This window comes from Narcine bancroftii, chromosome 5 (genome assembly GCF_036971445.1).
Source record: "Narcine bancroftii isolate sNarBan1 chromosome 5, sNarBan1.hap1, whole genome shotgun sequence".
Taxonomy (NCBI): Eukaryota; Metazoa; Chordata; class Chondrichthyes; order Torpediniformes; family Narcinidae; genus Narcine; species Narcine bancroftii.
This window is the reverse complement of record NC_091473.1, coordinates 22,289,732-22,314,311: the sequence shown is the minus strand read 5'-3', so window position 1 is coordinate 22,314,311 and position 24,580 is coordinate 22,289,732. Positions and strand designations below refer to the sequence as shown.

The 24,580-nt window shown below is 39.6% G+C and overlaps 1 protein-coding gene across 2 annotated transcripts in view; it reads left to right on the top strand.

Annotated features, from left to right (window-relative positions):
- The first annotated feature begins 15,066 nt into the window (after nucleotides 1-15,066).
- bsnb (bassoon (presynaptic cytomatrix protein) b) overlaps nucleotides 15,067-24,580 on the top strand; it is a 451,700-nt gene continuing 442,186 nt past the window's right edge. Inside the window, exons 1-2 of one of the 2 annotated variants that reach the window (XM_069936942.1) lie at nucleotides 15,251-15,319; nucleotides 16,540-16,605. Coding sequence is in view for 1 of the 2 variants with exons in the window: in XM_069936943.1 (XP_069793044.1) it covers nucleotides 15,186-15,319 (134 nt within the window). In the remaining variant the exon portion in view is untranslated. Of the gene's footprint in view, nucleotides 15,320-16,539; nucleotides 16,606-24,580 lie in introns of both variants that reach the window. The other variant, XM_069936943.1, reaches the window with a different exon arrangement.

Genomic DNA, 24,580 nt, shown 5'->3' with positions numbered 1-24,580 from the left:
TGAGTGCAGAGCTGCAACAGTACCTTCTGGAGTGTGGTATTGCTTCAAGCAGGACCACGAGCTATAACCCACGCGGTAATGGCCAGGTCGAGAGGGAGAATGCCACCATATGGAGAGCGGTTACACTGGCTCTCCGGTCTAAAGGTCTCCCCACCTCTCACTGGCAGGAGGTTCTCACTAGTGCCTTACACTCCATCCGCTCCCTCCTATGTACTGCAACAAATGCCACCCCCCACGAAAGGATGTTCCTTTTCCCGAGGAAATCCGAATCGGGAACCACTGTACCGGCATGGCTCACCGTCCCTGGCCCCGTCCTTTTGCGACGCCACGTCCGGCACTCAAAGAACGACCCCTTGGTCGACCGAGTGACTCTACTCCACGCGAACCCACATTACGCATACGTGGAGTTCCCAGACGGGCGGGAGGACACTGTTTCGGTGCGGGACCTAGCTCAGGACGTGGTAGACCCAGCAAACCCCCCAACTCCTTATGCTCCAGGCCCCGTGCCGCAACAGAAGGACCAACAGCACCCCAATGACTCGGGCCACCCTGCCGACAAAACGACTGGGGAATTGAGCGACGGAGCAGTCGCACCCGATGAGCCCGCTGGCGACACCACTCCAGCGACCCCAATCCCGGCACCACGGCGGTCACGCCGGATGGTCAGACCCCCTGACCGCTACAGTCCTTGACCTACCCCTTCCTTTTCATTCTCTCCCTCGTTTTTTTTTTTTTCCCAGGGTCAATTCTCCAAGAAGGGGTGAATGTGATAGTACAGATCTATCACCAATGTACATAGTGTATATAGTTACTGTATCTAGACTGTGCTTACAGCGATTGGCTGAGAGCTAAGCCACACCTATTGTTTGGGCCTTAAAGGGTTGTGTCCCTAGCCAGGTCGGATCATTCCGGACTGGTCGGCCACCTGTGAAGAGCTCCGGTCTTTTGCTAATAAAAGCCTTGGTTTGGATCAACAAGTCTTTGGTTCTTTCGACGAGCTCTACATGGTGCAAAAAATTATATTGCACCAGCCTGTACCTCGCATTGATGACCGTAGTCATGCTAGTCCGACATTGGTCGGACCAGCACCGTTCATCAATCATTATTCCTAAGTCCGACTCCCACCTCTGTCTTCATTTAGGAGACTTCATTTAGGTCCTTTCTCTTGGAGCAAAAAATAAATTGCTAAAATAAATTTCCATGTGATCCCCCTTGGAATCATGGTCTCTCTGTCACTGCACTTTGGTAGGGCCATAGTTGGACCTAATTTGTCCTGTAGAAAAGAAGGTAGCAGTGGAATGTTTTATTTGACAAATCATATTTCTGCCTAAGCTGTTCAAATGACATTAATTGTCCCTGCTCATAATAGTCCTCTATGCACCTGACACCATTCCTAGGTGTCCAGGATCTTGTTACCTACCATCAAAGGTGTTAGTTGACTTGGAATCAGGGGTGTTTTGGAGACAGCCCCAATTTTATTCATAAATATTGATTAATGTTATTCCAAATATGAATAATTTGTTTTAATATGGGGCTGTCTGTTTTTCCAGATGGTAATTTGGCATCACATTTATAAATAAAGTCCTGTGCTACCTTCTTACCCACCAAGTAGAGACCAATTTGTGCCAAGGATGGTACTTCTTCCACCCCTGGTTCCAAAGAGCGAGGAGATGTACCTCAGCTGGGCTTCCCAATAATATTTTTAAAAGTCCGGCATTCTCAATCTGCCCAGACTGTAATCCCAGGTCAATTGCTCCATAGGGACCCTGGCTACCTTCCCATTCCATAAGAATGTTCTTTGTCGTGAGAGCAGGGTTTAAAAAAATCCCTGGGCAACATCAGAGGGAATGTCTGAAAAAGATACTGGAGTCTTGATCATATATTTCACCAGGACAGAATGTGGTTTCTGCCCGTGTCTCAGTCTTGGGAAGAGGGATCTATGTGCTCTCTCTCTTTCTACCCTTTCCCCTAATGTGCCTTTGCCCAGCACCTCCGAGATCCAGCTCTGAAAAAAGCTCACTGGGTTTTGTCCTTCGATCCCCTCTTTTAGCCCCACTATTTTAATGTTATTTCTCCTGCTGTAATTTTTTGAGGGCATCTAGCTTCCACCATATGCAGACCCTCTCCTTCAACAGTGTGTCTAATTTATTGCTCATACTACGTATGGTATCTTTGTTTATTTGCACTCTTTTCTACTGATATCCTTCTCATTAATCCTGAGAGGGTACCCTGAACTTTATCTAATTTTCCTCCCATGCCTGAGCCCTTTTTTCCATTGTCTGTGAGTGTGTCCTCCATGAGGCCCAATGCCTCCATCACATCTCACAGGGAGGGCTCCAAGCCCCCCTGCATGCTTTGCCTTGATAAGGTTTTTTTAAAGTCTCTTGGCCCCACGAAGCCTTCCCCCATCGCTGTCTGGGTCCTCTGGACCCACTGTTAGTCATGTCACTCACTCCGACATTGGAGCCTACGCCAACTCCTCCTGGCTTTTTAGATTTTCGGCTTGGCCCGCTCTACACACACCCTGGCCTCTCCGCCATATGACTGCTATGGATGGTAGCTTCTCTGAGGGCATCACATGCGTCACGAGGACATCCGATCTGACATTCCCGCTGCAGGAGGGTGGGTCCCAAGCTTCTCCCTCTCCTCAAGGGCTCCAGGAGGGCTTTCAGTCGCTATTTTCCGGTTTGCAGCGCTGTCTTCTCCCGGGTCCTGTCTTCCCTGCTGGCTCGGCTGCTCGATTGGAGCTTTGACTCCTTCATCATGCCTCGAAGTGGCCCCTCTCACCATGAGGCACCTCGAGCTGGGTCTCTTGCTTCAATGCTGATTCCTTTGTGTTTTTGCTTGTAAGTTTGCTTTTTTTTTGTCATTATTTTAACCAAGATGTCTTCCTACATCCCTTATTGCTATTCTGGCAGTTCGTTTGAAGTTTTTTTTTTCTTACAATCCTGGGAGCTCTGGGATTCCACCTCATTCTACTCTTCCAGCATCACGTGACCTCAGTCACCCACTTACTTGTCTCTACCAGCTTTGGAGTGACTGCCTGTCTGTTGCTTATGTCTATCAATTTCTCCTTCTCCTGTCGGAGCTGAAGATTATTGAGCTGCAGCTCCAGTTCCCCAATAATATCCATAAGGAGCTGCAACACGATCCACCTCATGCAGATGTAGCGATCAGGGAGATGCCAAGTCTCCCAGAATTCCTATGCCTTACAAGATGAACACTAAACTGATACTGTTGCCATTCTGACTATTCTACCTTGGTACTAATCAAGGTTAAAGAATAAATAATATTAAAATCTCACCAGTGTCTGACTTTAGTCTCCACCACTTCTTGCCAAAGCTCCTTGAGCCAAAGCCTCAACTCACCTCTCTAATTCTGGCCCACTCACACAATGGCTGCTCTGATTATATCTTTTACCTCATTAAACTTTCTCACTCTTGCACCAACTTTTGTTCACTTCGGTGGAATAGCTCCTTTCATATGCTTTCTGAAGTCACTGGAATGTACAAATGGGTGGGAAGTTGGTTTGAGTGATAGCTTGATGGCTTGTGTTCACAACACTGCGGTTTCTTGCAGTCTTGGACAAGTCAGATCCTAAACCAAGGTGTGATGTGTTCAGACAGGATTTTTTTTTTAGGTGCTTCTTTAAAAAAATGGTTCTCGTCTTAGATTCTTGCTGAATTTCAATAGGCTTCTGAGGAAGTAGAGTCATTGATGTGCTTTCTCTGTTACAGTGTCGACGTGATTGGACCATAATAAATTGTTGGTAACCTTTACACCTAAGAAATTTAAGCTTGCTACCATTTCCACCTCAGCACCATTGATGCATTCATCATTGCTTAACCTCTCCCAGCTTCCTGAAGTAAATAACTATTTTTGTTTTGTTGATGTTGAGGGGGTGGTTGTATTTGCTGTAATTGTTGGCCCTGGCAAGGATACTAATGTCGATTTGGAAGAGGAAGCTAATTCATTATACTGCCTGTGAAATTGGAGGATTTTATGTAAACATTATTGGTGCTTTCTTTCAAGTATTTGGAAGTGCATATACTCGATTAAAAAGAGTAGGGAAATGGAAAGCTCAGTGGTTCATGAGCTTTACACCATTTTCAAGCTCTTGTTCTCCGAACACTTTTCCTCAAATGACCAAAGAATATGCTTGCATATTGAAGAAAATGGTGAATTTTTGTGATCAAATTCTCCATTCATTGAGAGAGGATTCCTGAAATTTGAGAAGCAGTTCCAGTGAATTATAAGAAGCAGTTCCTATTTCTCAGAGTCTCGTCACGGACCTTTAATGTCAAAGACTTTTGTACATTTTGGGCAGGATAATAGAGGGCCATTGTTTTGTGAATGCTAAGTGCAAGCTTCAATATCTCAGATGTTTCAATGAATAAGCTGATGATGACCCGGATCTTGGGCTTCGATTGTGTGCATTGGCAAGCATCATCTGTGAATTTTACCTCAATTCATAGAGCTGTGCTGGCTTTGGTTTTGGAAGTAGAAGTTATGAAGTTCCAACATTTTTCCATTTGTCATGTGTGTTAGCTTCATTCCAGTGGGAAGCTTGTTGGAAATAAGTGCACTATAGTGACCAAAAAGATTGAGAAAGGTGTTGTGGCAATGAAATGGTCCTGCTTGACACCAGTCTGCACTAAGTATAGGTCTGTTCTAGATGCATTTTTAAAATCATGGGCTTTCCTGTAATCATGTGAAGCTAAGATGGAGATGTATTTCTGGCTGCAGTAAAATTAGATGTTCAACAGTTCCTCTGAATTTTGTAAAGCAAAGGCTTCACAAGGTCACCAGTGACCACATGGGCTCGAACTAACAGGATCTTGATCCAGTGACGAAGCAGTCCAAGGTAATTGGATGTCAGGTTCTGCAAGTTGGACATTAATACACACATCTGGACACACTTGTCGGATCCTTTCAACAAACCTGTACCTATAGTCATGTTGATCGGCAGAAATGCCTTCTCTGCTTCTACCTCCTTCCAGCTTTTCTACTTCACTCATTGTCTCCTTTGTCCTTGCACATTCAACATCTCAGTCCCTGCAACTACGACCTTCTTACTGGTCATTTCACTCCACTTCTTACAACTTAAAGTTCCCGTTCAAATTTATTATCATCCAATTGCACAGGTACAACCTGACAAAACAGCATTCTCTGATCCTTGGTGCAAAACATGCAGGCACCCAAACAGTCAACACACATACAGACAAACAATACTTATGCAGGAGAAATTATACATATTTATAAATAAATATTGTTTAGTCAATATTAGAGTCTCAGATGGTTTGTGTGATCAGTTCCTTTGGTCATTCAGCATTTTCACTGCTCATGAGAAGAAGCTGTTTCTCAGCCTGGTTGTAATCACTCTGATCCTTCTGTATCTCTTTCCTGACAAGAGTAGTTGAAAGATGCTGTATGCAGAGTGGTAGGGTTCCTCAAAGATTTTGCACACCCTCTTCAGACAACTTGCTGTTTGGCCTTTTTTTTCCAGACACCCTTCTTTCATTCTGTGCATCTTTCCCACTCCTGTTTCCCCTTTCTTGTCCTCCCAATTAACTCCTTACTGTTCAGTTCCAAGAAAACTATGCCTCAATCATGAACCTTGATGCAGTATGAATGATTATGCTGGCCTCAGATTGGAGATACTTTGGTGTATCACAGAGGGGCTGTTGTGAACAGCTAAATAGAAACAGCTTTAGAGAAAAGGCTGCCCTTTCTCTTTCATCTCCTTCCTTCCAGTTTATTCAATGGCATGGTCTCCTACCCCTACGTCCCTCCTTTCCAGCTTATCAACCAGTGGGTGAGTTCAAATCTCAAAACTCCCAAATTAACATTGTGTGAACCAAGATGGAACAAAATGTTGATTAAACTGGAACTATGTCTGAAAATATCCCCTTTGAAATAGGTTTAAGGGGTAGAATTCAGGCAAAGATTATAAATGGTGCCAATTTTATAATTTGTGTGAGAGGAATGAGGCTCTTCTTGAAGATAATGGATTAATTCTGCCATCCTCTCTCAGTTTACCTTTATTTGTACCGTGAAAACGATTCATCAATGAGCAGACCAACAGGTTAGCTCTATCATTCATGCAGCTGTGTAAAGATTAATCAATGTTAAATAAAGGCAGTATGGCAGAACTGTTATGGGGCTCATTTGGGAACCTGAAGGCCATTGGAAAGAAACTGCCTGTAAGCCTGTTGGTGTGTGCTTTCACACTCTTAAACCTTCTCTCTGAAGGGCAAAGAGAGAAGAGAAGTATGTCCAGTGAGTGATAGTTTCCTCCATATGTTGCCTGCCATTCCTAAGCAGCAGTAGATGGAGTCCCAGAAAGTTCTGTTCTGAGCTGGTTTCACAACCATCTGTTGTTTCTTACAATCTTGGGCAGGGCAGTTCTCATACTAATCTGACCTGCATCCAGCAAGTGTGCTTTCGATGATTCACTGGTAGAAATTGTTGAGGAATAAAGTGGACATTGACAAACTTCCTTAGTTTTCCAAGAAAGTAGTCATTGGTACACCTTTTTAGCTGTGGCTTCAATGCATTTGTTACAGGCCAGGTTATTTGAGATGTTTATTCCCTCAAAATGGAAGCCATCTTGTGTTTCAACTTCAGCACAATTAATATGGAGAGGGTTCTGGATTATGCCCCCCCTCCTTTATTTCAATGACATTGAGAGGGAGAGCTTGTTATCTTGGCACCATGCCACCTATAGTTTCTTTCCAGTATTTGGTCTCATTGTTATTTCATGCTTGGCCAACTATTGTGACATTATTAGACTTGTCTAGTTGAATCATTATATCCCAACTCTTGCACTCAATGCTCTGACTGATGAAGTTAAGCATGCTGGAGCTTTGGTTTAACCTTCCAAAATACAACAACTTAACTTATCCCAGTTAAATTTAATCTTCCATTCCATGGCCAACCTCCCCAGTTGTACTCAATCCTGCTGTAATCTTAGATAACCACCTTCAAAGTGCACTTTTTCCCCAATTATGGCATCATCCACAAACTTACTAACCACTACATTCACATCCAAATTTTGATGACAAACAATAGTGAATGACAGTCAAGTACCAGTAATAGGGAAAATGCTGTACAATCCTATAGTACTATTTCCAATACAGTAGTCTACAAACAGAGGGCAGATGTGTTGTATCTTTCCATGGTTTGGTTGTGGTTTCTGATATTATTGTGACAGAATAAGCCACTAGTTAATTGGAACAGCTTTAGAGAAGGATGTTCTACATTCAACTTTGTCCTGTTAAATAGTCTCTTTAAAATTGTTGCATTTGTTAAATATTATGCAAAAGCATGCCAATTTTCCTAACTTCCTGCAAGCTTGAGGCTAATGCCTGTCTCTCATTCCCAGTATACTGCTTATTCTGAGGTTGGAGCTCACCCATGTTAATTAAGCAATACGAACCTAATAAAAATCAGACAAGGATCAGTCGAGTAATAAATCATTTAGTATTCTTAAGACACCAGTATACTCCATCATTGGATAAGAAGTTCAATTGAAAATCAACCAATATTTCCATAGGCTTAAGAATTGGAAATAATCAATTTTACAAAGCCCTGGATTGTACATGCAACTGAATTCTGATCTCTGGTTACAGATTCAGATTTATATAAACTACAAAATTTATAGTTGGATATGGAAACATTTGCCAAATCTCAACCTTGTGGATCATATCTAGATTAAGCTTTGATGAAATGTATAAACAGGCTCATTATTGGGGAAAAAGCATGTATATCTCAAGCCAGTTGTCCAACTAGTGACTCTGGATAGATCTGAGCCTTAGCATTCAAGCCTGCCAGCACGCTTATTTGTGTTCACTGGTTTGTTATGTTTGAATGATGAAGTTTCCTTAGTGATGAACTCTAAATCAGAAGATTAAGACACGTAAGTATCAGTGAATTTTTGTAAATGGATCTTAATAGGATTACAGAATGAAACTTTATTTCTGCTCCCTTCACAAGGCTTAATGACAAAGTGAAAATTCAGAAGGACCATAATTTGGATCTTCTGTCAAGTGTGCTTCGGATAATCATTCATGCTGTTCTCATTAGATGGCAGTAAAGCACAAGGTACTCATTGTCACACAGAGCCGTCTTCAGTACCACCACAGCCTTGTCTAACTGAAATATATGAAACAACTGGTTGTAACAGACTGATCTTATAATGGAGATGAATAAAAATATATATATTAGTCACACAATTAAAATTGTGTTTATCTTTGCAATTCAAATTTCTTTTTGATAATGACCTCAGCCTCAATAGCTCCTTCATTCTCATTTGTCTTGGATTCAAGCTCTGAACCAGATACTATATATGAATGTGTCAGCCTTTGAGTATATTGTTCATTGCTTGGAAAAGGAGTCCAGATTGTACGTAGATAAAAAAGTAAATTCTGCATAGTATTGAGCCTCCAACCTCCAAACCTGCTGCAGGGAAAATCATGAGCTCTGATATAGTACAACAGAAGCATCATTTGAGTATTTTTTTTTAAAGTGTACTACTTTGACAGGGACCCAGCATTATATTTTGCATTTCTGCTTTCAAAACCACTGAAATTTGGGATACATTTCTTTTATTCAGAACAATAATCATTTCAAACATCAATAGTTTACTGGGTCAAAAGTGTTCAAAATGCACAGACGAAAATCTTATATTTAACAATTTGAGTAAAATATATATATTATTTATATCAATGAGCATGTCTCCAACCTGGAGGTCTTGGGCATATCAACACCATGGGGGGGGGGGGCATTTGCAGGCACGGCCCCTCCTTGCGAGGAGCTATGCCCACATAGGCTTGCATGGCATGGCTCCCCACCGCGAGGTGTTGTATCCCCATTTGCTTGCGGCCATCGCTTGCCATCAAACTTGCCCCGTCTGCGTCACTAGCGTCCAGCTTGATGCACACTAGTGACACTCCGTGCAATAAAAACAGTGCTTTTGGCTGCTATGTCAGAGGAATGGAGGAGGTCTTGGCATTGCCCTACCCCCTGCTGACCGAGTCTACTACTGTTGAACTGTGCCCCATCCAGGCAGGTAGGCTGCTGCCAGCAACCCCCAACTTCCCCACTGAGTGAGTTTATTACTTTCAGACTGTGCCCCACCTGGTTACCTTCTAACTCTCATTCTGGTGCTCACTCTGGTCTTGGGTCACATAAAGTCCACCAGCATCAGAGCCCAGATGCAGTGGGAAGGACACATCATCAGAATGGATGACCACCCTATGCCTCACCAACTGCTCCATTGAGAACTGAAGACTGGAAGGAGGCCTCAAGGTTGTCCATGCAAGTGCTATAAAGATGCTTTGAAGGAACCCCTATGTTACTGTGACATCCAGCCAAGAGAACTAGAAGCTGCGGCTGCTGACAGATCCTGTTGGCGAGCCCTGGGCTATGAAGCCTACACCAGTTTTGAAGATAGGCACTGCCAAAAACTGATGGAAAACCGTGAATGTCAACCACAGTTAAACAACAGACTTCCAGTGCCCCCATTGTGCTAGACTCTGCACTTCCAGACTGGGACTGCAGAGTCACCTTTATATCCACAGATGAACCGCATGTCTTCTTCAAACTGAAGGACTATCAATATAATATATAATATAATATCTTTCAGAGCTTTATAATTCCTGTAATTGATCAATTTATTTTTAATGGTTGGCAATAGCAACCTTGCATATTGAACTTTTTGCTGACACTAGACTCTCCTGCAAGTCTCTAATTACTGAGATATTTTTGGCTTTATTTAAAATTTCTGCCAGTAATTTCCACTGTTGCCACCCTCGCCCATCTGTTAATTCTATCCCCATTATATCAATAACATTTTTATCATTCCATTTTTAAATGAATAACTTTGTGAAATACTTCAATAGGGACTGTAAGTAACTAGATCTAAGACATTATCTTTTACAGCGACATGTATTGGCATAGGTGCAAGACTGACCCCGATACCAATAAGGTAAGTCGATCTCCTTCGAGGTTTAAAATAGATTGACTCTATTTTTAAAAATTATCAGATATCATTTTCTCATTGTAGTCAAGTAGCTTAGACTGACATCATAAAACTCAAGAGTTTTTCAATGTCATTTGAATTCAAAGATGTGTGATAATTTTCATCTAAACCTGTGCTTTTTGCAATGTGTGGTACAAAATAAGAACACTTGCTTGCAAAATGAATTTGGAAGTAATAGTGTTGTAAGATAAGTTAAAGAATTTGTGACTAATTGACCTCAAAGGACTATCATTCCTTCAAGGGTAACAGGTTGTCGAAAACCCAGAAATAAAGCATTGAACTTTATTTTTCAAAGCACCAAATGAGCGAATACATTGGAAGGTGTCCTCAATAACTTTCTGGTCTGCTGAATTCAAATGTCTTATGAGGAAATTGCAAAACATAGGCAACAACTATTTCACGTTTGTTATTTGGACAAGATGAATTAGGCTTAGTGCCTTGCAAGGAGGTAAATAGTTGCTCCAAAAACTCTGCCTCTCAGCTTTTTGATTGAATGTGAAATATGAATTGTTCTGCCTCAGACACAGGTGATGTATTTACATGTTTATAGTAGCACTTGTTTTTCATTTAATTAACTTCAAAATGTTGAACTGGCAGTTTAATTCAATGTAAGCACTGAAAGGGCTATAATGTTCACCATTTCCAGTGGATGGTCATCATCTGAGAATTCTGCAATATTAATTTCAATGGGGATTCCAAGTCTGTGTTTTTATGAGCAATGGGGGGAATAAGTCTATTTTTTAAACTTTTAAGCTTGCTGGCTTTTCTCAGTTTTATGTGTGTGTGTTTTTTTAAAATGTAGTTATTTGGCTGACACAGATCCATTCTGCTTTGGCTATCAGGGCTCACAGTGAGGCTGAGGCCTTGTCCCAATGGGACCTTGCCATCTTATTAAAATATATTATCTGACATATTGGAACTTAATCTTACAAGCTCTTTTATCTGCACTCTGAAAGTACTTGAAATGAATACAACTTTTGTTTTTCCATTGAGGAAGGTTTTGCTTTTCACTTTTTTGACAGCTCGTGTCATCTATCTCGTGTCTTGTCAATCCCAATTGTTGTTATTCTGATCTGCCTCATAATCATACCAACAAATTCCTATGTATTTCTGGCTGCAAGAGTTTTTCAGATGTGGAAGCACAGCTTTTGAATCAATACTTGGATTTTTAAATTTGGATATGTGATTTTATTTTTTTTTGCTGAATGACATCCAGTGATTTTGTAATCTCAATTAGCATCTAACTTCAAAAAGGAATTGGAGGAGATATTGACGAACAGCATTAAAGCCATGATAGGCTTCCATAATATCAGCAAGATATGATCTTCAGCAACTTTATTAGCACGGTATTGAAGACCACTTGAATGTAAACACTAAAGTTTTCTATGCTAGATAAATAAATCTTTTTTGGAATTCAGTTGTGAAATTTGCAAGCAAGTTACAACTGTAATTCATGTTCAGTGCCTAGAATTCTACAAATTACTCCCAAATAAACTCTTCAGTGTTTTCAATGAAAATTATTCATTGGGAATTGTTAAGGGTGAAGCATACCTCAAACTTGTTCTTTAGCAACCTAAAACAGATTAAGCAGCAGTTTCTGTGCTTTTATATCAACCAATGTGATTTTTTTCCACTCCTAAACTTCTTCAAAACATTTTAATTTAAAATGAAATTCTGTCACTTGCTGACTACAGTAAGACTTGACTATAAGCAAATGCACATTCAAGGACGATCAAATTTATCTCCTTACCCTTATAAACTTAGAAAATTTGAGAATTTTCAAAGTATTACATCAAACCAGTATTTTGAGATGGAAAATTAGATATTTTTCATCCTCCTTGCCTTGAATGTTATTTTTTATATTTTCAATTTAAGGTTGAGGACATTTCAGTTGGATCTGCTGAGGAAACCCAAATTTAATCTGGCATTGGAATAGTTTTACAAATACTAAGGTACCGATGCAAAAAAACTAACTTGCAATTGTGCAGACAGCCCTTTGTTCTGTCAGAGCAGTCTGGGATCAGTGTATCAAGGGGAGGTTCAAGAGTCTGATAGATGTTAGAAAGAAACTGTTCTTGAATCTTGAGGTACTGACTTTCAGGCTTCTACATCTTCTAAAGGGAGCAGAGAAAAGAGGTTGTGATGGGAGAATTTAATTACGTTGGTTGTCCTCTTGAGGCAGCACCTCACAATAATGTATGCGGTGGATGGGAGATCAGAGCTTTTGAGGAATCTAGTTATGTTTGCTGCCTTCGGGCTTCCTGGGCACTTGAATTGCCAAATCAAGTTGTTTTGCAATAAACCAGTCTACTTTCCACAGTACACCTGTAGAAATTCAATAGACAAATCTCAGACTCCTTAGAAAGTAGAGTTGGAATGCCTTCTTCATAATTGCCTCTATGTGCTGCACAGGAAAGGTCTTCTTAATATGAACTCCCAGGAATTTGAAGGTTCTGACTCTCTCCATCTCTTTCCCATCAATGCTGACAGGTGTGTGGCCCCTTGGCCACTCCTTCCTAAAATTTACAATAAACTTTGACTTCAGGGATAGGTGCTGGGACCATTGTTATTTGTAATCTATATTAGTGATCAGGATAAGTATGTGGTAAATTGGATCAGTATGTTTGCAGATGACACAAAGATTGAAGGTGTTGTGGACAGCCAGGAAGGTTTTCAAAACTTGAAAAGGGATCCGGAAAATTGGTCTGAAAAATGACAGATAGAATTTAATGCAAACAAGTGTGAGGTTCTGCATTTGGAAGGATGAACCAAGAAAGGTCATTTAGAGTTAATGGTAGGGCACTGAGGAGTGCAATAGAACAGAGGGATCTGAAGAGTTGGCATGTTCTGATAAAGTTGAATAAGACATTAGTGAGGACAAATTTGGAGTATTGGGTGCAGTTTTGATCACTTAACTACGGGAATGATATCAATAATATAGAAAGGGTCCAGAGAAGATTTGCTCAGACTTCAGGAACTGAATTATAGGGAAACAGGTAGAACTTTATTTCCTGGAGCATAGAAGATTTGAAAGAAGTATTTAAAATTATGAGGGGGATGGACAGAGTAAATGTAGGTAAACTTTTTTTTCCACGTAAGGATAGGTGAGATACAAACTGGAGGACATGGGTTAAGGGTGAAAGGGGAAAGGTTTAGGGGGAACATTAGGGGGAAATTCTTCACACAGAGTGTGGAATGAGCTGCAAACTAAAGTGGCAAATGCAGGCTTAATTTTCACATTTAAGAAAAATATGTCAGGTACATGGATAGAAGCAGTATGGAGGGCTATGGACTGAGTGCAGTGGGATTAGGCAGAAAAATAGTTCAGTGCTGTAATGTTCTCTGGTTCTAAGATCCTTGGTCTTGGTGAGAACAAGATTGTTGTTCTGGCATCACCCAACCAGGTTCACTCTCTCCAAATTGACTCATTGATTCTGACTCATCATTTCCGTGACTTGGCCAACAATAGGATGTTTTGTAAATTGAGTTGGAGCTGAAGTCTGCTGTGCAGTCATGAATGTACACGGTATAGAGTTGGGGACTAAGCATCAGCCCTTTGTTAATGATCATTGATTAGGAAATAATATTGCCGATCTGCACTTTTTTGAGTTTGCTCATGAGAAAGTAGAAGATCCAGGTAAAGAGGGATGGACAGAGTCCCAGGGTCCTGAAGCATGCTTATGTTTTGCTGGCATGATCATGCTCATTGCTGAGCTGACATCAACATGAATAGCCTGATATCAGTGTTTCTGTGTAGTTGCTTCCAATTTGAAAAAAAAAGAAACTTTCATTCTGTATTGTTTATCATTCTTATTTACAACACACAGCATTGAATTCAGAATTAAAATGTATGCTTAACTGGTTCAGTGTAAGCTGCTGATAACATTTTTCCCATTCTGATTAGACGGGAAGGTAGTGTCGCTTGATCTTTTCCTCAGATGCCCTGTAGATTTTGTCTAGAACATGGACATTTGCAAAATTAGTAATCAACTAATTTGTTTCTCAGACAAATTCAAATTTGTCAATGTCAATGTGGGCCAATTTTGCTCTGCCACTTTTTTTTTACTAAAGGTTTGTATTTAAGAATACTGATTATTTTGACTGTCAGTTTTTGTACCCAAAACACATCTGCCAAATATTTTATTATTCTTCATGTTTTAAATGTGTTAGCTCCTTTATTTGCTTAAAAGAGTAATCACCCTTTCAAATTGTATTTGCCTTGGAGCTCATTGAGACATTTAGCGACATTGGTTGAAATATTTTTGGTTACAAATCAAGCTCTGTTCCACTAATTTTAAAGCCTATTTTAATAAGTGGCTCCTCGAATCTGCTTAACCATTCAGTGAAATCCTTATGAAACTTCTCCTTATTCTCTCAACCACATTTGTTTTTGCCAGTGGGATGGTATTGACTTGAAATGTTAACTATTACATTTGGTCTGTGTTGATCATTTTTATTTTGGGTACGCAATATTTTGTTTTTATTCGTTTATCGATTTTTTTGGCGGGGAGTTGATTATTGTTGAATTTATACAGGCCATTATAAAAGGGATAATTCCATATATTTACAAACCACTGCGTACAGAACGCTCTCCTTCACCCATTCTTAAATGTGAATCATTACTGGAGACCGTTCCCCAAATTTTCACTGCGAAACCCCAAACATAAGAATTTTCAGATACCGGTTTTTTATTGGCCCCCAGCACCAAAATGATACTGTTCCTGTCCCGTATCAATCGATGTCTGTTTATTTGAATAAAAGTCATCGATCGATAACTGAGCGCTTTCATTCTCCACTAATGATCATCTCCAGAATTTTCTGTTCGGGAATTCTATTTGCTGTACAGAGAGGTGAGGAGAAGGGCGACGCAAGAGCTTGACTGGATTGTGCAGACCCCACGATATCGTTTTCATTCACAAGAAGAAATCAAGCAAAAGGTTGCGGAACCGCGATGTTTGCGCATGCGTGCTCTTTGGTGGGGCCTGTGACAATTGCGCATGCTTAGTGCGGCACCAAGGCACAGACGGGAGGCGGGGGAATGAGGCGGTTGACGGCGCAGGCGCACTGGCGCCTTTGGCCAGCAGAGTCGAAGATGGTGCTGATGGCGGAGTGGGAGCTTCGTTAAAACGAGATCCTCGTTGACATGGGTAACGAGAACAGCCTGGAAACTGGTGAGCTGGGCCCGATCTCTGCACCGGGAGGCGGTGCCGTGCAGCCGCTGAAAATACCCGCGGCCCCCAACGGATCCCCCGGAGGGCGAGCGACAGCAGGCGGCAGGTTAGCGACCGGAGGGAGGCAGAGGGCGGGCAAGGCGCCGAGGCGGGGGCCAAGGTTCGGGGGCCGGAAACTTCGGGGGAGTGGGTTACTGTCACCGAGAGACCTGGCAGAATCGCCAAGTCCCGCTGATCACCATGATCTGACCGGGGTTCGAGAACTGGCCCGGCCAGGTATGGGGCGGATCAGCGGCCAGGGTTGAGGCTGCAAGCGGGAAGGAGCTGTGTTCAACTGGCCGTGACACTCACCACCGCTGACAGTAATTTTCTACGCGTTTCCCACAGTAAAAGTCTAATTTCTTGCAGTTAGGGAGAGGGGGTTTCTTCCACTCGTCCTTCGTATCTTGGGTTTGAACTCAAGCCTAGGAAGGTCTCTTAAAATTGGTGAGGGGTGTGGTAGTGGGACGAAAGTGCGTGAAAATGTGCACTTGGAGCAATACACGAGCCTAAGTATCCGTAAATCATCGTTCACAAGCATCTAGAAAACAGACAGTGCGAGTTCATTTGGTGAGTTCCACAATAAAGTAAATAGCAGGAGGCGTCGAGGTCATAAATTTTAAAATGCTCTCTGGTGTGTGTGTGTACGCATACTTGCGGTGGGTGTAAGCACGTTCATGGAAAGCTGTGAGGCAACACAGGATAAGACGAGGGTCACGCTGAGAGTACCGAAGAAGAAGGCACATCAGGTAGATAGCAGTGAGATGATGAATCTGTCATAGTAGAGGTCTGAAGAACCAGGGTATGTCCGGCCAGAGAAACTTTTACGATCGGGATCTTTCTGCTAGATGTGATTGGGCATTTGGATTTTGCGTTCATTCAAAGGAGATTGTTGATGACCACTAACCGGGCTGTAAATCACACCTTGAGTATTTTTTTCTGTCTTTTACATTCTGGCAATGAAATAATTCAGGGTAATTATGAGAAAGCACATTTAAATTAAAATAAAGCAGCCAATATTTGTACAATCAGAACATTGATTAAGTGTTGGCGACCGCAGGAGCTGTCCATTCAGCACCACAGATCATGAATTAAGGCGGTGGGTATAACCTTTTGTGTGTCAGCGAGCCAGTCGAAATCCAATCACAATAAAGGATTTGTTTTAAAATTTATTTTGTGCAGCAGACAGTAATTCAATTCCTCGCTTCATGTGCATAATCATCGTGGATTAAACATTGAATGGAGGATACAAATTGAAACCCACTGTTTCTTTTTATTCCGTATCAGAAAAAAAAAGTAATCGGCAGGGGCAGAAGGATATTGCGCAGGAAAGAAGGGTTAGATAGGAATAAGGTAAAGCATTTAAGTTTCATAGCTCTTTCTAAACGCTGGGATGTTTAATTGAAACATTGGTCTCAAATGATTGTGCCCCTGTCACTGCTTGGCTGAGGACGTCAAACGTTTCGTGAAAATTACCTTGCAGTTGAAATGTCAAAATATTTTTATTTTTAAAATATAGCAGAGCTCATTAAATCAGAACTCTTCACACCGTCGCAGCGTCCCAGAATCATAATTTGTTCAGTGATCTGGAATTAACGGCTTTTTACTATCATTCCGATTCGTTGTTTCAACTGCTTCAATTACTCTGATTCCCTCAGCGCTCCCTGCTCATCGGAACTGTCTGTTTCAAAACCACGTGTGTATCAACCAAAAACTCGTGTTTGCCGCATTTCGTTTTTGCTTAAAATGTGTCCCAGAAACTCTACTTTTATGTTTTATTGTTTTCGGTAGGACTTGTCGCTTTTACTTTTTTTGCACGTTTGCGATCTTCAGTATTCAAGGCTGTGTCATCTTTCCGTATCGTCGTGATTGATGTCAGGAGCTGTCCATTTCAGTACCATTTCCGTGATCCTTTATTTGCCCACACAAGCGTGTTTTCTGCAGTTTTCAAACACGCGTTTGAGGATTTCTATTTTTTTTTATGCGATGCATGCTTAATGAAGAGTGATTTACAATTTTGCTTCTTTTGCCTTTGCGGTATTTCTTAAATAATGAACCTGGAGGATGACAGATACCTTGGAATGATATGACCAGGCATTTGAGTCCTAAATTAATATGAGATCTACAGAATAAATTCAGCATTGGATTTAAATATTTAACAGCTCAGCTTCAACACGAATGCTTTACATTCAAGACCTATGCAAAACAGTATACTGCTTTACAATAGTCATACATTGGTGTATTTTATTGTGAATTTTTGATCATGGAATGATCTGAATGTTCACTTCCTGAAAGACTTCAGTGGAGCAAGTTAAAATGGATGGAGTTAGTGAAGAATAGAAGAATATCAAAACGACTATTTTGAATGTTTGAAAAACCATGCAGCTTTCTTTTAATGAGTGTTTTGAATTGCACACTTTAATTCCTAACATTGAAATATGTATTCCAAAATTAGCAACATTATAAAATGGTCATTAGATCATTGGCTTGCAGGAAGAATGATCAGGTTTTTCTTACTTTTTAACTTCTGCGTCTTCCAAAAAAAATCCAAGCATTTACCAAAAAAATTGCATCTGTTTGAATTTATATTTAAATGGGTCCAATTGATCAGAAAATGATTATGGACTAGAATTTTCCAGGAATTAGTGGAGGAAGGAGGAGCAGGGGTCTTTGGGAAATGGAATGTTGGGTGGAGGAGAGGGAAGGGAGTATGTGCTTTAGATCCAGCTTGAGGTACCTTTTTATCTTGGTTAACAAGTTTCAAATTGCATCAAGTGCTGCAACATTTTTAAAATAAAATCTGATTTTAGATCTTGATGAATGGATGGTTTCATTTTTGTTTTATTGAGGGCGTACAACATTTGGCATATTTACTTCATGTTGCAGTGTCACTTCCTGTCTTAACTGGTTAAGTACAAACCTGTTTGTGCTAACAAGATAGATACATTGTTCACAATGTGGAACTGTGTTTGTAATCCTTCACTAATACTTCTTTTAAGAATAAACAATAGCCTTCATTTTTTTTTACCCCAAAAAATTCTTGGTTTGCAAAATTCTAATTTTATGCTCAGAAGATGTTTAAGTGTGCATGTTTAATTATAAACCAAATATCTTCATTGGTAACATTTCAGTTTACAATATTTAGTAGTCATGAAATGTATATTTTAATGTAATGTCATTTTCAAGCATACAATTTAAGCAAAACGATTTGACATCATACATTGACTGAAAAGTGTTGTGAAAATGTGTTGTATTAGCATTCCCCATCTTTTTATTATTCAAATTTATTTGATGAAAATTTTACAAGGGGCTGACACTGTCAGTCCCACAGGCACTTGTATCCATGTTAATGTTTTTTTTCTTGTGTGTCAAGAAATTTAATTGTTAAGTCTTTCATGCCAGAGCCTTATTTTATCAGTGCTTCAAACGTTTTCCAGGATTGGTCATTGGATAGTCAAAGGCAACACCTGATTTTCTTTCACAGAATGGAAAGTAGACTTTTTCTCTTGCCAGTAATTGACCAGGAAGTTGTCATTGTAATCCAGTGCCATATCTACAAATTTATTGAGGAACATGAAATTCTATTGATTAAAAAACATGGGCTGTTTGAATGTCCACTTTTGAAATCATTGATGTCATATAGCATTGGAAAATAACAGAAATGAAAATAAAACATCTAGTATTCAAGTAAATTGAATATAAATCTTTCAAGATGTTTTTTGGGAGATAAATTGGGCCAGGGTTTTTGTGTTGGTCACATACAAACACTTTAAAACAGATCTTATTTAAAATACTGGTGCTCTGCCCCATGCGAGACATGTCGGTGCCAACAGTTTTTGCAAGAGCTTTGGAGAGTGCCCAAGAGACTTCACTAATGGATTGTTGTTTACAAAAAGGCAACAGATGAAAGATCTTGTTGGAACCGCAGATTATCTGGAGGTGTTCTAAGAGGATCATGTGGTTTTGCAAGCAGCGAGAGTCAAACAGGCTTTCTCTCACAGAGAGAGAGAGAGAGATATCACTTCTACAGTGTTACAGCCAGCAACAGCAGCTGGGACTGGAACAGGACAAGCTGGCAAGCTTGTGGAAAGCCCCATGTGCAAGACAGGTTGTAAGTGCTTGATTCAGCCTGGCCAAAGCCCTTGTGGTTCATACAAGAGGAGAAGACTGGCTGTCTAATGTTTCACTTGGAAAAAGGGAAACAAAAAGGAACTCTGTGGTGACAAGAAAGAAAGAGGATATCATCTGGAGAACCCTGAAGGGGGCAAGTTTCATCAGCAAGACACTGAAGTGGCTGGGTATCCATCATACAACAAATCTCTCTCTGAAAACAGACAAGAACATTCCTGAGTGGTAACCATTTACTTTTCAAGCACCAAAGCCTGGTGAACTTTATAAATGTTAAATTCTGTGCACAGTATAAGAATTATCTGCAACCAGTGAACTTGGAGGAATGAGAAGTTAGATTGGACTGTGAACCAAAGAACTTTTCTGAACTTACACACACATTATACACAAGTGAGGTTAGTTAAGTTAAAGAGTGATTCTATTTTCATTTTTAAAGATAATTAATTCAACTTTTGTTTAAGTAACCATTTGTCTTGACGAATATCTATTGCTGCTGGGTTTATGGGTCCTCTGGGCTTGAAACACACTGCTAATTGTGGTACTTGGCAAAGATAAGTCCACAGGCCAATCAACGTTGCAAAGCCATTGTTATTGAAATGCATGACTGGCTTCAAGAATAAGGAAACATTTTCAGCGAGGATTAGGTAATCATGAACATGGAATCATATCATTTAGCTATCCTGCCTACAAGATAGAATCATCTGAAAGTTAACTGAAATTTCAATGTTTCAGGTCAAACATGAGTATGTTAAACATCTTTACTATTCTATTCGTATAGCTGACAAATTAATACTTTCAATGTTGAAAACTACTGGAATTAAACAATTGGGGGTGACAATAAACATCAAATGCACTTAGGTTAGGGCCTTATTATTATGGTTATGTAACATATACAAGCTGCATTGTGCATACCCATTTTATTATATAAACCAGTAGTTTAAAAGATGACTCACTTGCGTTTGTTCCATAGCTGCTAGGGATATGCAATAAATATTGGCCTTCAACAATGGTTATATTGGATGAATAAATGGCATAATACTTTTCTTCAGAAAATATTCTTTTCTATTAATTTTAATATTTGTATTCAGATTTTGAAAACATGCAAATATTATATGCTCATGAATTAATTGTCAGAATTGCTTTTTTTCATGTGTTGTTGATGTAGCATTTACCAACTCATGAATACTTCAGTCATGTGCTCTTTATTCAGGGAGAAAATGTTATCAAAAATTGGCTTTCTGCTTTCTGGTATGAAAGGTTGGAAAATTATAAATGGTTAGAATATTTTATTTTTATAACATTAGACCTTATATACAAGAAAATGTAAAAAAAAAACATTGTTTTCTCTTCTCAAAGAACATCGCTGAATGCTGAATATTTTCTATTTAAATTGGCTGATTTTCTTTCTCTCTCCTCCCTTCAAACATCAAGCACTTGCCCTCGTACTTTTTCCTTTCCACAACTCCAATAAAAGCAGCATACATAAAAGCAAAGAACCAGAATAAACTATCTTGCATTTTGACTAATTTCCACCATTCATTAAGATCAGTTCATTTCTTTTAGCTTCAAAGTAATTTTATTGTAATATTCCCATTATCTGTAGATTTTCTTAATTCCTAGAAATCAATCTCTTTTCTGAAATAATTCAATCGCCAAACTCCCATAACCCTCTGGGTAGAGAATTTCAAAGATTTGCCACCCTCTGGAAAAAAAATATTATTTTTATTGATTCTAAATAATAACTTCACTTCAGCTAGTTGAAAACCTCCAAATTTATTTATTTTATTTTTAAAATATTTTATTGATATTTTACAGTGTAACCAAGAAGACAATACAATTATACAATGTGCAACAAGATTAAAACAAATTAGAGATAATTCTCAGGATCAGGAAATCCAGAGCACAGTCATGACATTAAAGTAAAATTTAATAACAATCCCCCCCCCCCCCCCCCCCACTAAATGAAAGAGGAAAAAAATCAAAAATGCACCAACTTGGAGAGGGACAACACAGCGCCAAAATTCCAGAACACCATTAAATGTAAAGATTATTATAGTGTCCATAAATTGCCCCATATCTTTTGAAACTTAATATTTCAATCCACGATAGCGTATCTTATATTTTTCTATTCAAATTCTTTTAAACCCTTTAGAATTTTAGAATTTTTGTGAGGTCATCTCTCATTCTTATAAAATTGGTAACTTGTGTTCTCAATCCCTTTGCCATCTGAGGAACGAGTCTGAAAATTCCTTGTGAACTACCTCCAAGCCAAGTATGTATTTTCTTTGTCAGGAGGGGAGGGGGTAGTGGTGGTGAGTATCCAAAACTTTCTATAGTATTGTGTGCAGTCTCATGAGGCCTGATACATTTCAATAAGATTTGTTTATTCCTCTGCTCAAATACTCTATCAACAGAAACCAATTTAGTAATTTTACATCTCATTGCTTGTTGTACCTGCATGCTAGATTTCAACAATTTATCTATAAAGACATGTGTACCTTTTAACACTGATATTTGCCAATTAGTCATCGTTTGAGAAAGTTCTCCACTTTTCTGTTTGTGCTCAGAAGTGGATGACTGCATTTTTTTTAACATTCTATCTGCATTCACTCATCTACCATTTAAACTGTCTTTATGCTTTTAAAGTCTCTTCACATGTCTTTTCTGTCTTGTGAGGCTTTATCCACTCAGCCAAATTGTTGAATCAGATTGAGTAGCTGTAGGCAAAGCACAAATGCCCTGCTGCACTCAACGAGAAACTTGACTGGCAACTGAGGAAAAAATAACTCTGTGTCCCCATTCTTATTGTCTGTTGAACAATTGTCAATGTATGCCAGTTTATTTCTCCCAATTACAGGATTTTTGGTTATGCTGACTTAAATAATATGTTGTTGAAAGTTTTCTAAAATCCTACAATCCATTAGTTCTCCTTAAGTATTTCCACTAAACAAATCCTCAAAATTCTCTTTGAATTAGTGAAACACATTTTCTCATTCGTAAATTCATTCTGACTCTGCTTCATCCTGTTATTTTTTTCTCTCACTGTTTTGTAGTTACCCATTTCTTATCAATTTCCAGCACTGTCCCTACAACTGTCATGAGCCTAACAGGGTTGGAATTCCTTATTTTTGACTCTCTTGCATGTGTCTAATCTTTTTTCATTAATCCACCTTTGGTGATTGTATTTTCATCTAAATGGACCCTGAACTCTTAAATTCTTTGCATAAATCTTTCTTCTCTCATTTTAAGTTTTCACTCGATCAATATTTTGATCACCTATCCTAATACTGTATCTCCACACATGGCTAAGTCATGTTTTATTTCACACTCCTATGAAATATTTTTGTGTTTCTGAAACATTAATGCAGTGTATTGTTTAATAAATATTCAAATTAATGAATGATTAAATCAATTGCACATCTGTTAAAAGATAAACAAGTGTACAAATCCTTCAACAATTCCACACTTAGTAAGTATGTATGGATGTTGAAGTGTGTATTTGTTTAGTGGTTTTATTCTGCTTATATTTTGAAATGGATTTTATGTTTTAACATGATTTCTTCTTTGGATTTGGTCATAAAAATAATAATGCTTTACAATAACATTTTGGAATTTGATCAAATGTATTCAGAAGAACATAATAAATAGGAGCTGGGGTAGGCCATCTGACTCATCGAGCCTGCTCCGTCGTTCAATGAGATCAGAGCTGATCTGATGATAGCCCCATCTCCACCTACCTGCCTTTTCCTCATATACCTTAATTCCCCTGCTATGTAAAAATCTACCAAATCTTTCTGAAGTATATTTACTGAGGGAGCCTCCACTACTTCAATAGGCAGCAAATTTCATAGATTCACTACCCCTTGAGAAAAGCAGTTCCTGCTTGTTATATCGTCACGATAATGTGAACTATTTTGTAATCACAGAAGAATACACTCTTCTCACTGTAGTAACTGTAGTGCACCACTGTGGGGGTAGATGTATATGAGGGTGTGTCAACAGTTTGCTGAGATGGTGGTAGGCATCAGTCAGTAAAGTCTCTTCTGTTATTTGAATCTTGCATCTCTAAGTTATTTAAGAAGCCTCCTAAGTAACACAGAGATGGAGGACTCCTCATCCTAAATCAACTACCCTGAATCCTGAGGCTACGTCCCCTTTATTCCAGTCTTCCCCACCAATGGAAACAACTTAGTCACCTATATCTTATCTATGCCTTTCATAATTTTATATGTTTTTATTAGACCACCTCTCATTCTAAATTCCAGCGAGTACAATACCAGGTGCCTCAATCTCTCCTCATAGGCTCTCCACTTCATCTCTGGAATCAACCCGGTGAACCTCCTCCGGACTGCCTCCAAAGCCAGTACAGGTTCCTCAAGTAAGGAGACATGCAGTAGTCCAGATGCAGCCTCACCAGTACCTTAGCAGCATAACCTCTCTGCTCCTAAAGTCGATCCTTCTAGCAATGAAAGACAATATTTCATTTGCCTTCCTGATATCTTGCTGCACTTGCAAACTAACCTTTTTGCAATGAATGCAGCAGCACTACCGTCCTTCTGTTCAGCAGCATGCTGCAAGGACTTTCCATTTAATAATCTGATTTTCCAGTTTTTCTTCCAAAGTGAATAACCTCTCATTCCCAACATTGTTCTTCATTTGCCAGAGCCTTCCCCACACACTTAACCTCTCTGCAGACTCTCTGTATCCTCTGAACAATTGGCTTTTCCACTCAATTGAGTGTCATCAGCAAACTTAGATACACTACCCTCTGTCCCTCTTCCAGATCATTTATGTATAATGTGAACAGTTGCAGGCCCAGCACTGACCCCACTCACCATCGATGGCCAACCAGAAAAAAACTCTCAGCCTGGTTAAGCAATCCTCTAACCATGCTAATACATCACCCCTAATTCCATGCATCCTTATTTTCTATATGTCTTTTATGCAACACCTTTTCGAATGCTTTCTGAAAATCCAGGTGAACAATGTTGATCTGCTCCCCTGTATCTATTGCATTCATTATATCTTCAAAGTAAATTTGTGAAACAGGATCTGCCTTTGCTGAATCCATACTGGATCTGCTTGATGAATCCATTTATCTCCAGGTGCCTTGCTATTTCTTCTTCAATGATAGCTTCCAGAATTTTCCCAATTGCAGATCTTAAACTAACTGGCCTATCGTTCCCTGATTTTTGCCTAA